The 14,562-nt window shown below is 43.8% G+C and overlaps 1 protein-coding gene across 6 annotated transcripts in view; it reads right to left on the bottom strand.

Annotated features, from left to right (window-relative positions):
* CACNA2D1 (calcium voltage-gated channel auxiliary subunit alpha2delta 1) overlaps window positions 1-14,562 on the bottom strand; it is a 452,873-nt gene that overhangs the window by 361,794 nt on the left and 76,517 nt on the right. For all 6 annotated transcript variants that reach the window (XM_044423417.1, XM_044423419.1, XM_044423424.1 and 3 more), the window contains one exon: window positions 7,286-7,402. In XM_044423417.1, the coding sequence (XP_044279352.1) occupies window positions 7,286-7,402 (117 nt within the window). The remainder of the gene's footprint in view (window positions 1-7,285; window positions 7,403-14,562) is intronic.

Here is a 14,562-nt window from a genome sequence, read left to right as displayed (position 1 = left end):
AATCAGGAGCCAGTGGAGCTGACAGAGAACTGGGGTTATATGAGAACAACGCCCAGTCCCCATCAGCAACCTGGCAGCTCTATTCTGCACCAATTGAAGTATCCGGACCGTCTTCAAGGGTGGCCCCACGTAGAGCGCGTTACAGAAATCTAATCGGGAAGTTACCAGCACGTGTGTCACTGTCGCCAGGCAGTCATTCTCCAGGAATATGTTTCCTGAACCCAGTCCAAAACATCTGGTGGGCACCTGGCTGGGAAGACTGACATACTTCAATTTTCAACAACTCTCGATCCCAAGTGTTTTCCCTCTGCCACTGCCTGAAACACTTTCTTTCACAGGACTTGACAGGTAAAATTGGGCCAGTGGTTATTATTTACCCATCAGCTTCCAGAAGTCAACTTACACCACCATGATAAAAGTAATGTCACAAATGAACCAACTCCAAAGGAATAATAACAAAAACCTGCACAGAACCAATAATCCCAAAGAACCCAATAATTCATACACCACCAACTGGTGAACTCCCCAGAGATATTAATCTCTCTGGTAGTTCAGTGTTGCTACTGGAAAGGCTCTGCCTGGACTAGATGTCGCATATTATATTGCTGCTGCTACTACACCATGGAGTTTATCTCTTGCATTTATCTCTTGCCTTTCCTCTAATGCTATGGTATTCAGATTTAGTTCTCTGAAATTCCAGGATTCCATGAGTATCATCCAGGTCTTCATGCAGTTTAATTCAGAGTCTTTACACACATACATTTAAAAGCAGATTACTTTGTTTTAAAGCCAAAGTGGCTTCATTCAAGTGGATCAGATTGCAAGAAAAAATGTTCACTGACTTAATTCAGAAATTAAATATTGGGAGAGCCAGAAATTTGCTTGCAACTTTTATCCATAACACATTTTGATTTTCTTTGTCACAAAAAACAAGTATATACAGGTCATTAAAATACAATCTAAATTTTCATATCATTTGCCATATCATTATACTTAAATTTAGTATGCATTCAGTTAATTTAGTATTATTTAGTTACTAAGTAATAATGGGTTCTGTAATGCATTTATACATAGTTTCTCTTTACATTGTATGGAATGTATTATTGCAACATTAATTGTAACATTATCTTCAAATAAAACGGATTGCATGAAGCAAATTTATTAATGGATTCCTCACTGAGAAGAGTTCCTTGGGTATCTCAGGTCTGAAGATCACTCAAGGGAGTATACATGGTTCTTCCTCTTTTTTCCTTACACAACCCTGTGAGTTACAGTAGGTTACACTGAAAGACAGTTGCAGGCCCCACATGAGCGAATGAACTTTATGTCAAAGTGTGGAGTATCTCCTAAGTCTAAACACCACCGTGTATGGGTAGATTCACGTAACCACTGAGCTCTAACCCCTTCCATTTACCACAGAGCGACAGCCCTAGCTTTTGAAGCTAGCCACTTGTGTGGCTAACTAATTACTTCTCAAACTTCTCTGCTCACCAAGGAACACAGACAAAAAAAATACTCTGTACACCACAGAATCTTACCGAATGTTATTAAGCCGTCACAAGCGTATTAACCTGAAACCCTGAAGTATCCTAGGCTTTGCATGCACAACTTCTATTTATTTATAAAATCCTAAATAAGGACAACCTACAATTTCATAACCTTAACTTAAAATTATAATACGATGTGGCTTAAATTTACCGCGAGTTACCGATGCTCAGAACAAAAACGTGTTCACATTGCATTGACAGTGGAAGCATTTATTCTAATGTTAAACACTCATCCTTCATAATTCGAGAAAATAACCCACTTGTTCTATATTTAGGGAAAGTCATCGTCATTAGTATTTGTTTATTTTAATCTTGCCCAGGCTTTGTCTCTACACAATGCCTAGGGAGCATAATTTACGCTGCAAATTCCCTTGGCTGTGCTAGCAGATGAACTACTGATGTCACTCACTGACACGTTCCTTGGGGCGACACTACGGGCCATGTTCCTCTCTTGCATCATGTCCCCTGCAGGGTTCCACTCTTAATTAACACTTCCAGACATCACGGCTCCCAACAATAAACCAGTGTAGTGATTAGCAACCATTACAACAACCTGCAATGTCACTCCAGTCTTTAAGGAACGGAGGTGAAGCTGTAGCTACAAACATGTCTGGATTTCAGATAAAACACCTGTGCATCGCTCACCGGCCATTTAGAAGTATCAGGGAGCTGTTCCAAGCCACAGATACAGTGGGGAAGCTTGAAATGTTGTTAGTATAGAAAAGCTGTTCAGGTTCAGAAGATAACGAGAGAGTTTCACAGGCGTAACAAAATATCCTGGGGGATAGTAGTATACTGAGAAACCATGAAGCCTACTTGTGATAAAGGAATCAGCAGGCACATCAGATGCAGAATAAACAAACTGCCTTAGTAGACTGGGGCACAGAAGAATGAAAAACAAAATCCTCTTTTAAATAGAACAATGGCAGAGACCCCAAGATTAGTTTATAAGACTGTGCAGCAAGGGGTGAAAATCACTGGATTTAGGAGACTACAAGTTAAGGTTTAATTCACTGCATTTATTTATTTTATTTATTATTTATTTATTTTCTATTTATATCCTGCCTTTTTCCTAAAGGGCTCAAGTCAACTTACATCTCCTCCTCCATCTTATCCCCACAACAACAACCCTGTGAGGTAGGTTGGGCTGAGAGTCTGTGACTGGCCCAAAGTCACCCAGCTGGCTCCATGGCTGAGCAGGGACTAGAACCCAGATCATCTGAGTCCCAGTCCCATGGTCTTAACCACTACACCACACTGGCTCTCACACTAGTACCTTTGTAGCACTAGCTACCAAGACTAATAGACAAATGATCAGACTATTTATTTATTTATAAAATTTATATGCCGTCCAATTAGTTGCGTCTCTGGACGGCTTACAACATAAATAAAATTGACAACCCACTCTGGCTGCAAATTAATAAAAATACAACCATAAAATTCAATATTAAGACATATTAAAATATTATAAATAAAAAGGTCTTAACCTGGCACTGAAAAACATACAATGATGATACCAGGCGGACCTCTCTGGGGAGCGCCACCACAGAGAAGGCCCTCCTCCGGGTATTCTGTCTCCTAACATCTTTCACAGAGGGTTCCCAGAGGAGGGCTTCTGTTGCTGATCTCAGGGGGCAGGAGGGCAAATAGGGAAAAAGGCGTTCCTTTAGGTGTCCTGGTCTCAAGCCATTTAGGGCTTTATAGGTAATAACCAGCACCTTGAATTGAGTCTGGACTTCGATGGGAAGCCAATGGAGCTGATAGAGGACTGGGGATATATGAGAATAATGCCCAGTCCCTGACAGCATCCTGACAGCTCTATTTTGCACCATCTGAAGTATCCAAACTGTCTTCAAGGGCAGCTCCACATAAAGCGCATTATAGAAATCCAACCAGGAAGTAACCAATGTGTGTGTTACTGTTGCTAGGCAATCCTTCTCCAGGTAGGGATGCAGCTGTTAGATTAGCCGAAGCTGAAGGAAGGCACTCCTTGCCACCACTGTCACCTGGGCTTCCAAGGACAGCTCCGGGTTGAGAAGCACTCCCAAGCTGCAGACCCGGTCCTTTAGACAGAGTGCAACCCCATCCAGGGCAAGGCCCAAGTCACCTACCCAGGAGCTCGAATCACCCACCAACAGAACCTCCATCTTACTGGACTGATCTTCAGATTATTCACCCTCATCCAGCCTATTACCTCGGCCTGGCACCAGTTCAGTACAGCCACTGCCTCACCTGGGTTAAGTTGAAAAAGAGAGGTAGAGCTGGGTGTCATCAGCATGACTCCGCAGCCCAAACCTCCTGATGACCTCTCCCAGCGGTTTCATGTAGTGGTTAAATAGCAAGGGGAACAAAATGGAACCCTGCGGTACTCCATGGCAAAGTTGTCATGGCACAGAGCCAAAGTCCCCCAGCACCACCTTCTGGAATTGGCCATCAAGGTAGGAGCGGAACCACTGCCAAGCAGTGCCTCCTACTCCTAATCCCGCTAGCCTACCCAGAAGGATACCATGGTCAATGGTATCGAAAGCCACTGAGAGGTCCAGAAGAACGTCTCTCTTCCTGCACAGGTCATTGTACAGGGTGACCAAGGCAGATTCAGTACCATACCCGGGTCTGAACCCAGACTGAAATGGGTCCAGATAATTAGTATCATCCAAGAGTACTTGGAGTTGTCCCACCACCACCCGTTCCAACACCTTGCCCAAAAACGGGATGTTGATCACCAGTCTATAATTGGTGGCCATCTCTTGATCCAGAGACTCCTTCTTTAGGATAGGCCTGATTACTGCCTCCTTTAAAGGAGCGGGCGCCCGGCTGTCCCTCAAAGAGGCGTTAATAACTTCCAGGATCCAGGAACCAATCCCGTGTTTGGCTTCGATGAGCAGCCATGAAGGGCAAGGGTTGAGTAAACAGGTGGTAGGACATACTTGTTCAAGTACCTTGTCCACATCATCGGGCTGTATTAACTGAAATTCATTCATTAATATCTGACCAGAAGGGGTCATTGGTATCTCCCCTAAGGGATCTGAATCAATTGTGGAGTCCAGCTCGTGACGAATTTGAGCAATTTTCTCCTTGAAGTGCTGAGCAAAGTTGTCACAGCAGGCCATCAATGGTGGTACAGGATCTTTCTTAGGGCCAGGGTGTATCAGCCCATGTACCACTCGAAAAAGTTCCACTGGACAGCACTGTGAGGAGGCAATGGAAGTGGAGAAGAATTTCTTCTTTGCCGCCCTCACCGCCACAGCATAGGCTCAGTAATGAGCACGTAAACATGTTCGGTCAAATGCATCCCGTGATTTCCTCCACCTGTGCTCTAGTCATCTCCCAACACACTTCATTGCCTGTAATTCAGATGTATACCATGGAGATGGACGGGTTCTGCTTGGCAGGAGAGGACGCTTAGGGGCAATCATGTCAATCGTTCTGGTCTTTTCCCCATTCCAAAGTTCAACCAGAGCATCAACAGGAGTGCCAGCTTTATCAACCAGAAAATCCCCCAGAGCCCTCAGGAATCCATCTGGATCCATCCGGCTCCAAGGGTGGACCATCACAATAGGATCTGCACTCTTACAGAGGAAAAGGCCAGCTCCGAGCTCAAACCTCACAAGGAAGTGATCTGACCATGACAAGGGAGTCAGACACAAATTCCTCACCCTCAAATCACCCTCTTCCTGCCCCGTCGAGAAAGCCAGGTCCAGCGTGTGACCACGTTCATGGGTTGGGCCTATGACATGTTGAGACAGCCCCATGGCCGTCATGGAGACCATGAAGTCCTGAGCCGCCCCGGTCAAAACAGTCTCAGCGTGGAGATTGAAGTCCCCCCCCCCGGCACAGAGTCTGATGGGCAGAAGGGTGCATGGGACACCAGCAGAATCCCCAATCTGTCTCAGTCGCCCAATGCCAGGTATAAGCACTCTAGACCTGGTCTCGAGGGAACAGGAAGCCCTGTGAGGGAAATAGAGGCTCAGTGAATTAAAGTGACCCCCCTCCCCTCCCCTCCGGACGTGAATGGTACTGGAATAGATACCTGGGCGGGCGCAGCTGAGAGAGGGCTACATCCCCACCCTCTCCTATCCAGGTCTCTGTAATGCAAGCCAGGTCGGCCCCCTCATCCACAATTAAGTCGTGGATGAGGGATGTTTTATTATGGACCGACCTGGCATTAAGCAGCAGCACCGTCAGGCCCGAGGGGCAGTTGATAAGCTTACCCGGAACCTTCCGGTTGGAGGAATAACCAGAAGGAAGAACAGGTACCAACCATCTGTTCCTCCTTCTTCTATGCCGACATGTTAATCCCCCAATGCCGTATCTTCCCTTGCCCAACACTACCCCAATGGTGGTGCCCGCACGCTCCCCAGGCAACCCCATAAAAGCAGCAGCCAGACGTAGAGTCACTAAAAACAAATACAATAAAATACAATTTAAAACCCTTCAGCCCACCCACTACAAAAAACACAAAACACACACACACACACACAGTTTTTTACTATTGACTAATGATGTGGCCAAGTTTCCATCTTGGAGTTATGAGTTAGGTGGTGTGTGATGCTTGCCTCAGTACAGTCCCAGTTCTCTCACCTGGATGTTTCCAATAGGGAGGAGATAAACACAAAGTCGCTCTCTCACCTTTTTCCAAAATTCCTTGCACATACCCATTTACCTTCTTTGCTGCTCTGACAACAGTGATGGAGATGGACATTCGGTCCCCCCACCAGAACTGCATGCAATGGAGAGGGAAAGACTTCTGCCCCCTCCCGCATACTCCATCCCACTGCTGTCACTGCAGCAGCAAGTCAAGTGAGGAAGTCAGTGGGAAAGAGTGGGGCTTTTGATGTTCTCCAGACAGGACTGCTCAAATCTCACCAGCCTCCAAATGACAGAGGGGCGTGGCAGATTCTGTTTTGGCTCAGAATGCAGCTGGGAATAAAGCAGAGCTACTCTCTGTGCTTGGCAGAAGGAAGGAACACGCATCACAGAAGGAACACCCATCACCACCCAAAAGCCATCTAAATGCTCAGATTGTTACTGAAGATCTGATGGAGTCATTATGTCTCTGATAAGAGATCCAACTCTTGGTTCTGGGTTCCAGCCTCTACAGCCTCACATTATATTATGTCCCATTGCTGTCTTTTAAGACTACTGTTCTTCTACAACATTAAACCCCCAAAAATGTAATTCACTGATCCCTAAAGAAATTGCAGATCATGTTTTTAAATATAGAGATCATGTTTTGTTTTGTTTTGTTTTGTTTTGTTTTGTTTTGTTTTGTTTTGTTTTGTTTAATGGCTAGTCTCATACTGCCTGGCAACATTTTCACCACTGTATATGCCCAACCCAAATTATTTGCTACTCTTCTGTTCCTTCTCATCAAGCTCTGAAAATGTTAATTAGTATAAGCATCCTCATGTCACAGGCATCAGGATAAGAATATCCCACAAGCTATTTGCCATTTGGCAAGAGGCTTCCAATCTGTCAATCAATAACCAAAGTATCTGTCCTCTGCTAGCTAACTAATGAGCTGATTTTCCATCACCAAGTCAAAAGTCATCATTCTGTACAGATCTCATGCTGCACAAATCAGGGTGACACTGCTGCAAAGTTCACGAGCAGAAAACAATGGCACAGAATTGCCGACGTGCTTCAACTGACCATGAAGACTCAAGAAGAATTTTTAAGAGAGAAACTGCAGAATAATTAACTGCAACCACAACACCCAGAAGGCAGCCCACACTTACCACCAGAGCTGTGGATCTGTTACTCAGGAGTTTTTCGATTTCCCGCGCTGCGCTTTCCACCAACTGCCGTGCATTGTTGGCTTCCACTGTATACAAGTCTCTGTTTTGCTCGTATATCTGAACAAGAAAAGCAAAGAAGACTGTCAGGCACTGTTATGAGGCTAAGCAGAGGGATTAGGCAACTAGCAGTCCTTAGGCTGAACCTGCCTCCTGCTATGCACATGTGTGTGTAAACACACACACACACACACACACACACACAAATCTGAGTCCTGCTTGAATCAGGGTATGATACAACACTTGGCACATGCAGTGTTTTTACACTGTAAGACCAAGATGTGCCACATGTTGCCAAGAATTATCTTTGGTCCTATATTTAGCATCCCAGCTCTAATAAAAACATATATATAGCACTATATTAAACAGTCACATGTGTAGGTATCTCAACTATGAGCGTCATACCACTGTTGCCAACAAAAGATCAGTTTGCATGGAAAACCACATTTCTGCCTTGAGAGTTGCTAAGGAATTTGACACCCATAGTTTGATACATGGATTTCAGAACCAAAACTTAACTACCTTAATCCTAATAACAGGTATTCCTAACAGTCATCCTGCTGTTCATGCAGTCCTCAATCACTCAGGCAGCCAGGAAAGGACAGTGCATGGATGCAACTTGAGCTGACTTAGAACTAAAGTCCTATTCAGGAATTCTGCTTTAGGGGATGTATCTGTGAACTGACTCCTCAGAAAGGCATTATCAGACAATGCAAGGTGATATAAAACCTTTTAAGTCTATCTGCAGTGGCATTACATCATATTTAAGAATCCCTTTTGTAAGGAAGCTATTTCGCTCTATCTTTGGCAGACCTATGCTCCTAGGCGAGGCCTGAGGGAAGATGTCCTTGAAGGTGGGTAGAGAAAGCAAATGAATTGGGAATACAGAGAGCCAATTTCTCCAGAACCCTATGTATAAGATCCAAAAACTGTTAAGGAAAACAAATGTCCACATTAATTCAAATCAACAGATTTATTACTGACCTTAGGAGGATGTGCACTGCAGTCTACGGATAACTCAAGGCTAAATGAGTAAATAAGGAGCATGCATTTATGGATTCAACAGATGGTTTGTGTTTACTTTGCTTAGTGGATGTCACTTTGTCTTAAGGGAAGTCAACCCTGGCAGTACAAACACATTCATTGGCCAGTTTCCAGCAGCTTCTGACATCATACATTTCAAAAAGTGGAGGTGGGGGAATTACTGGGTTTTGGAAGCCATTCACGAACTTGAAAAGCAGCTCCTCCAGGCCATCCCACATGAACTTCCACAGAAGCCCTAAAAGGACCAAAGATGTTGGCCTAGATCAGGGGAGCCTTTAGTGCTAATTTAAAATCCTGATGAACAGGAACATAGAATGGTGCTTTACAGACTCTTTCCATAGAACACAGTACTGTCTACTGAGGCAGCCTAGAATATGTACACAAATGCAGGAATTGAGGGCTAAACCAGCCTACCCATGTCTGGGCAGATTCATTATTGAAAGGTATTTCTAGAAAAGGCAGGAGAGTGGCAGGATTCATTGCAAACTTTTCTTCATTCCTGACATGTCTATGGTTCAGAAGATTTGGTCTAAAACATCTTGGAGTGCCAGGTTGACATCTCAAATCATGAACAAATTATCCACCCCCATCCCACTGCACTATGGGAGAACAGCATTTTGTTCACCAAATGAAGTCTATCTGAAAAGCACAAAGTCCCTTTCCCTTCTGAGAACACACATCTGAAGAACAAAACCACCCCAACTTGGCTATAAGAAATGCAAAAGCAGGGTAGATCCTAACAAATGCCTAAATGTAATTTCTCACTTAGAATAAAAACCATCCCATCCCACATATATGCACCACTTCACTTTCATGTGTGCACACTTTTCACGGGGTTTGCCAAATCTTCATCAGAAGTTTCAGGGGCTTAGCCTGCTCCCTTGCTATTGTTAGTCGCAGAGTCATGTCCGACCCATCGCGACCCCATGGACAACATTCCTTCAGGCCTTCCTGTCCTCTACCATCCCCCAGATTCCACTTAAGCTCACGCCAACTGCTTCAGTGGCTCCATCTAGGCACCTCATTCTCTGCTGTCTCCTTCTCCTTTTGCCATCAATTGCTCCCAGAATTAGGCTCTTCTCCAGTGAGTCCTTCCTTCTCATTAGGTGCCCAAAGTATCTGAGTTTCATTTTCAGTATCCGGCCTTCTAAAGAGCAGTCAGGGTTGATCACCTCTAAGACTGACTGATTTGATCGCCTTGCAGCCCAAGGGCCTCGCAGGAGTCTCCTCCAGCACCACAATTCAAAGGCCTCAATTCTTCGACACTTAGCCTTCCTTATGGTCCAACTTTCACAGCCATACATTTATTTATTTATTTGAAGTTTTTATATGCCGTCCCCATTGCTACACAGCGTCGGGATGGCTCACAACACAAATAAATAAAACAAATAAAATTACAATTACAATTAAAACTTGGAAACACACTGGCTGCAGAATTAAAACTATAAATATTAAAGATTATTAAAATACTGTTTAAATAAAAAGGTCTTGGCCTGGCGCCAAAAAACAAATAATGACGGCGCCAGGTGGACCTCTAAGGGGAGCGCATTCCACAGATGGGGCGCCACCGCAGAGAAGGCCCTCCTCCAGGTACTTTGCTTCCTGATATCTCTTACGGAAGGCTCCCAGAGGAGAGCCCCTGCTGCCGATCTCAAGGGGCGGGAGGGCAAATACGGCCGCAGGCATTCCTTCAATTACATTACAACTGGGAAAACCATAGCCTTGACTATACGCACTTTTGTCGGCAGGGTGATGTCTCTGCTTTTTAGTATGCTGTCTAGATTTGCCATAGCTTTCCTCTCCAGGAGCAAGCGTCTTTTAATTTCTTGGCTGCAGTCCCCATCTGTGGTAATCTTGGAGCCCAGGAAAATAAAATCTGTCACTACCTCCATTTCTTCCCCATCTATTTGCCAGGAAGTGAGAGGACCAGATGCCATGATCTTAGTTTTCTTAATGTCAAGTTTCAAGCCAACTTTTGCACTCTCCTCCTTCACCTGCATCAAGAGGCTCTTTAGTTTCTCTTCACTTTCTGGCATTAGAGTGGTATCATTTGCATATCTGAGGTTGTTGATATGTCTCCCAGCAATCTTAATTCCAACTGGTGATTCATCTAACCCCACCTTTCTCATGATGTGCTCTGCATATAAGTTAAATAGGCAGGGCAACAGTATACAGCCTTGCCGAACTCCTTTCTCAATTTTGAACCAATCAGTGGTTCTGTGCCCAGTTCTCACTGTTGCTTCTTGACCCGCATATAGGTTTCTCAAGAGACAAATAAGATGGTCTGGTACTCCCATCTCTTTAAGAACTTGCCACAATTTGTTGTGATCCACACAATCAAAGGCTTTAGCATAGTCAATGAAGCAGAAGTAGATGTTTTTCTGGAACTCCCTAGCTTTCTCCATGATCCAGCGTATGTTGGCAATTTGATCTCTAGTTCCTCTGCCTCTTTGAAATCCTGCCTGTACTTCTGGTAGTTCTCGGTCCACATACTGCTGGAGCCTAGCTTGTAGGATTTTGAGCATAACTTACTAGCATGTGAAATTAGTGCAATGGTGCAGTAGTTTGAACATTCTTTGGCATTGTCCTTCTTTAGGATTGGAATGTAAACTGACCTTTTCCAATCCTGTGGCCACTGCTGAGTTTTCCAAACTTGCTGGCATATTGAGTGTAGTACTTTTACTGCATTATCTTTAAAGATTTTTAATAGCTCAGCTGGAATACTGTCACCTCCACTAGCTTTGTTGTTGCTCAGACTTCCTAAGGCCCATTTGACTTCACATTCCAGGACGTCTGGCTTGAGGTCAGTGACCACCTCATTGTGGCTGTCAGGGACGTTAAGCTCTTTCTTGTATAGTTCTTCTGTGTAATCTTGCCACCTCTTCTTAATCTCTTCTGCCTCTGTTAGGTCCCTGCCATTTTGGTTCTGTATCATGCCCATCTTTGCATAAAACATTCCCTTTATATTTCCAATTTTCTTGAAGAGATCTCTGTTCCTCCCTATTCTATTGTTTTATTCTATTTCTTTGCACTGTTCATTTTAGAAGGCATTCTTATCTCTTCTAGCTGTTCTCTGGAATTCTGCATTCAATTGGGTGTATCTTTCTCTTTCTCCCTTGCCTTTCACTTCCCTTCTTTCCTCAGCTATTTGTAAAGCTTCCTCAGACAGCCATTTTGCTTTCTTGCATTTCTTTTTCTTTGGGATGGTTTTAGTTGCTACCTCTTGTACAATGTTGCAAACCTCCATCCATAATTTTTGGGACACTCTGTCTATCAGATCTAATTCCTTAAATCTATTTGTCACCTCTACTGTATATTTATCAGGAATATGATTTAGGTCATACCTGAGTGGCCTAGTGCTTTTCCCTACTTTCTTGAACTTAAGCCTAAATTTTGCAACCAGAAGCTCATGATTTGAGCCACAGTCAGCTCCTGGTCTAGGTTTTTACTGACTGTATAGAGCTTCTCCATCTTTGGCTGCAGAGGACATAGTCAATCTAATTTCTGTGTTGACTGTCTGGTGATGTCCATGTGTAGAGTCGTCTCTTGGGTTGTTGGAAAAGAGTGTTTGCTTTGACCATCGTATTCTCTTGACAAAATTCTACCAGCCTGGGCCCTGCTTCATTTTGTACTCCAAGGACAAACTTGCCTGTTATTCCAGTTATCTTTTGGCTTCCTACTTCAGCATTCCAATCCCCCATGATGCTAAGGACATCATTTTTTGGTGTTAATTCTAGAAGGTTTTGTAGGCCTTCATAGAACTGGTCAACTTCAGCCTCTTCAGCTCCAGTGGTTGGGGCATAGACTTGGACTACTGCGATGTTGAATGGTTTGCCTTGGATTTGAACTGAGATCATTCTGTCATTTTGGAGATTGTATCCCAGTACTGCTTTTCCTACTCTTTTATTGACTATGAAGGCTACTCCATTTCTTCTGAGGAATTCTTGCCCTCAGTAGTATACCTGATGGTCATGTGAATTGAATTCACCCATTCCTGTCCATTTTAGTTCACTGATTCCTAAGATGTCGATGTTCAGTCTTGTCATCTCTTGTTTGACCACATCCAGCTTGCCTTGATTCATGAATCTTACATTCCAGGTTCCTATGGAGTATAGATCTTTACAGCATCGGACTCTCCTTTCACCACCAGATACATCGGCAACTGAGTGTCCTTTCGGCTTTGACCCAGTCACTTCATTCTTTCTGACGCTACTAGTACTAGCCGTGTACTCTTCCCCAGTAGCATATCGGACACCTTCCGACCTGAGGGGCTCATCTTCCTGTGTCATGTCTTTTTCCTTTTGGGTACTGTCCAAGGGGTTTTCATGGCAAAGATACTGGAGTGGGTTGCCATTTCCTTCTGCAGTGGATCACGTTTTGTCAGAGCTCTCTGCTATGACCTGTGCATCTTGGGTGGCCCTGCACGGCATAGCTCATAGCTTCATTGAGCTATGCAAGCCCCATCACCATGACAAGGCAGTGATTCATGAAGAGGAGCCTTCTCCCTAGAACACAATAAAATCTCAGATCAGCAGACCAAGGCGAGAGGCTACTCCTGGGGGAAAGAGCCTTGGTGCCTTCCAGATTTGGAAGACTTTATCTCCCATAATCCATGTCTGCAATTTATGCTGGCTGGGACTGATAAGAATTGTAGTCTTAACCTGTGGAGCACATCAAGTAGTCTACTTTTGAGTTCAGCAATTTGCTGCTTGGATTGACATGTTGAGCTATGAGCTAGGCCATGTGCCATTTCCCACGCCATCCAGTGTGACTAAGCACAGCTACACCCAAATGTAGTGCTATCCAGACATTTTGGACTGCAACTCCCGAAATTCCTGACCATTGTCCATGGTGTCTGCAGTTGATGGGAGCCATAGTCTAAAGCATCTGGAGGGCACCACATCTGGGGAGGCTGCTGTGCTCCATCTCAGTGTGAACCCATGATTTATAAAGGCCCATCTCTTGACTTCTGAGTTCTCCCTTGTTGGCTCTGATTCTCCAAGAGAACTGAAAATCCTTCTGCAAGAGAAAGATGTGCAAGAGTTCTGTTTACACAAGTTCATGCATTATATTAAAGATGCAATGTGACTGGGGCAAATAAGTCGCATCATTGCAAGTGCACATGTTCTGAACACATCCTTCTAGCTAAGCTGGGATTCTTACCACATAATGTCTAAAGCACCCTAAAAGTCTTTAAAGTGTAGATGTTTCATTGTACTGTTTTATTGATCTCCACTTTCTTTGATTGATACTGCTGTTACTCACCTTGAAGAGTCTTTTGAACAGAAAGTTCAGGATAAAAATATTTTAAATGAATAACCCTTTTCCATTCAAATGCTTCAGTAGTTCGTAATTCTTCAGTATGCTTTGGGGCAACTCTAAAAAACTCATCTGACTAATGCTGTTGCTTTGATCAAAAGCAAAGAAATTACACCAAGTGTTTGCCTTCAAGTGCATCTTCTATTTATTTATTGTTGTGTTAAAAGCTCTTCAGATTCTTACCACCCTTGATACATCACAAACGAATTCTCTAAGGTCACAGTAAGACACTAACTCCGGCTTGCCTCCACTATGTCAATATACAAAAGGTTTCCAGTTGAGGAGAATGGGCCAATGTTATATTTTCCTAACTATGCCACAAATGCTGCATACTTGTTCAGTTCTAATGATCTGTAACATTATGTGCATTGATACAAAAAGGAACACAAATACAATGACTTCTGTCTAATATGCAAAGACTTAGAAGGCCAAACATCTAACAGCATGTCCTTTCTCTTCACCATAATTTCAAGGACATAGCCCACAGATTTCAAACAAAGAGCCAGTTACCTAGCTTGCTCTTAAGGTTGCCATGGAACTTTTTGTGTGAAGAGAGTAAAAGAGAGATGAACCATATAACAAAACACAGATATTATATAATGCCTCATAAAGCCACCGTTGATTCTTTACTTACTTCTCCCCCCTACTTGGTGCTGTTCGTGAAGAAACAATGAAGTTTCGCTGTGTATCTGTATAGTAAACAATCACAAGAATGGAATACCATAGCAAAGATCTCTTCTAGCATGGGTCTTCAAACTACGGCCTGCAAGCCGGATCTGGCCCACCATGCCCATTTATCCATGCCACCATAGAGGTTTTGGACTAGCCGCACGTGCGAGTCCAAAACGATCTCCTTG

Source organism: Varanus komodoensis, unplaced genomic scaffold (genome assembly GCF_004798865.1).
Source record: "Varanus komodoensis strain SLA01 unplaced genomic scaffold, ASM479886v1 scaffold13_3, whole genome shotgun sequence".
Lineage (NCBI taxonomy): Eukaryota > Metazoa > Chordata > Lepidosauria > Squamata > Varanidae > Varanus > Varanus komodoensis.
This window is presented reverse-complemented; position numbering and strand designations above follow the sequence as displayed.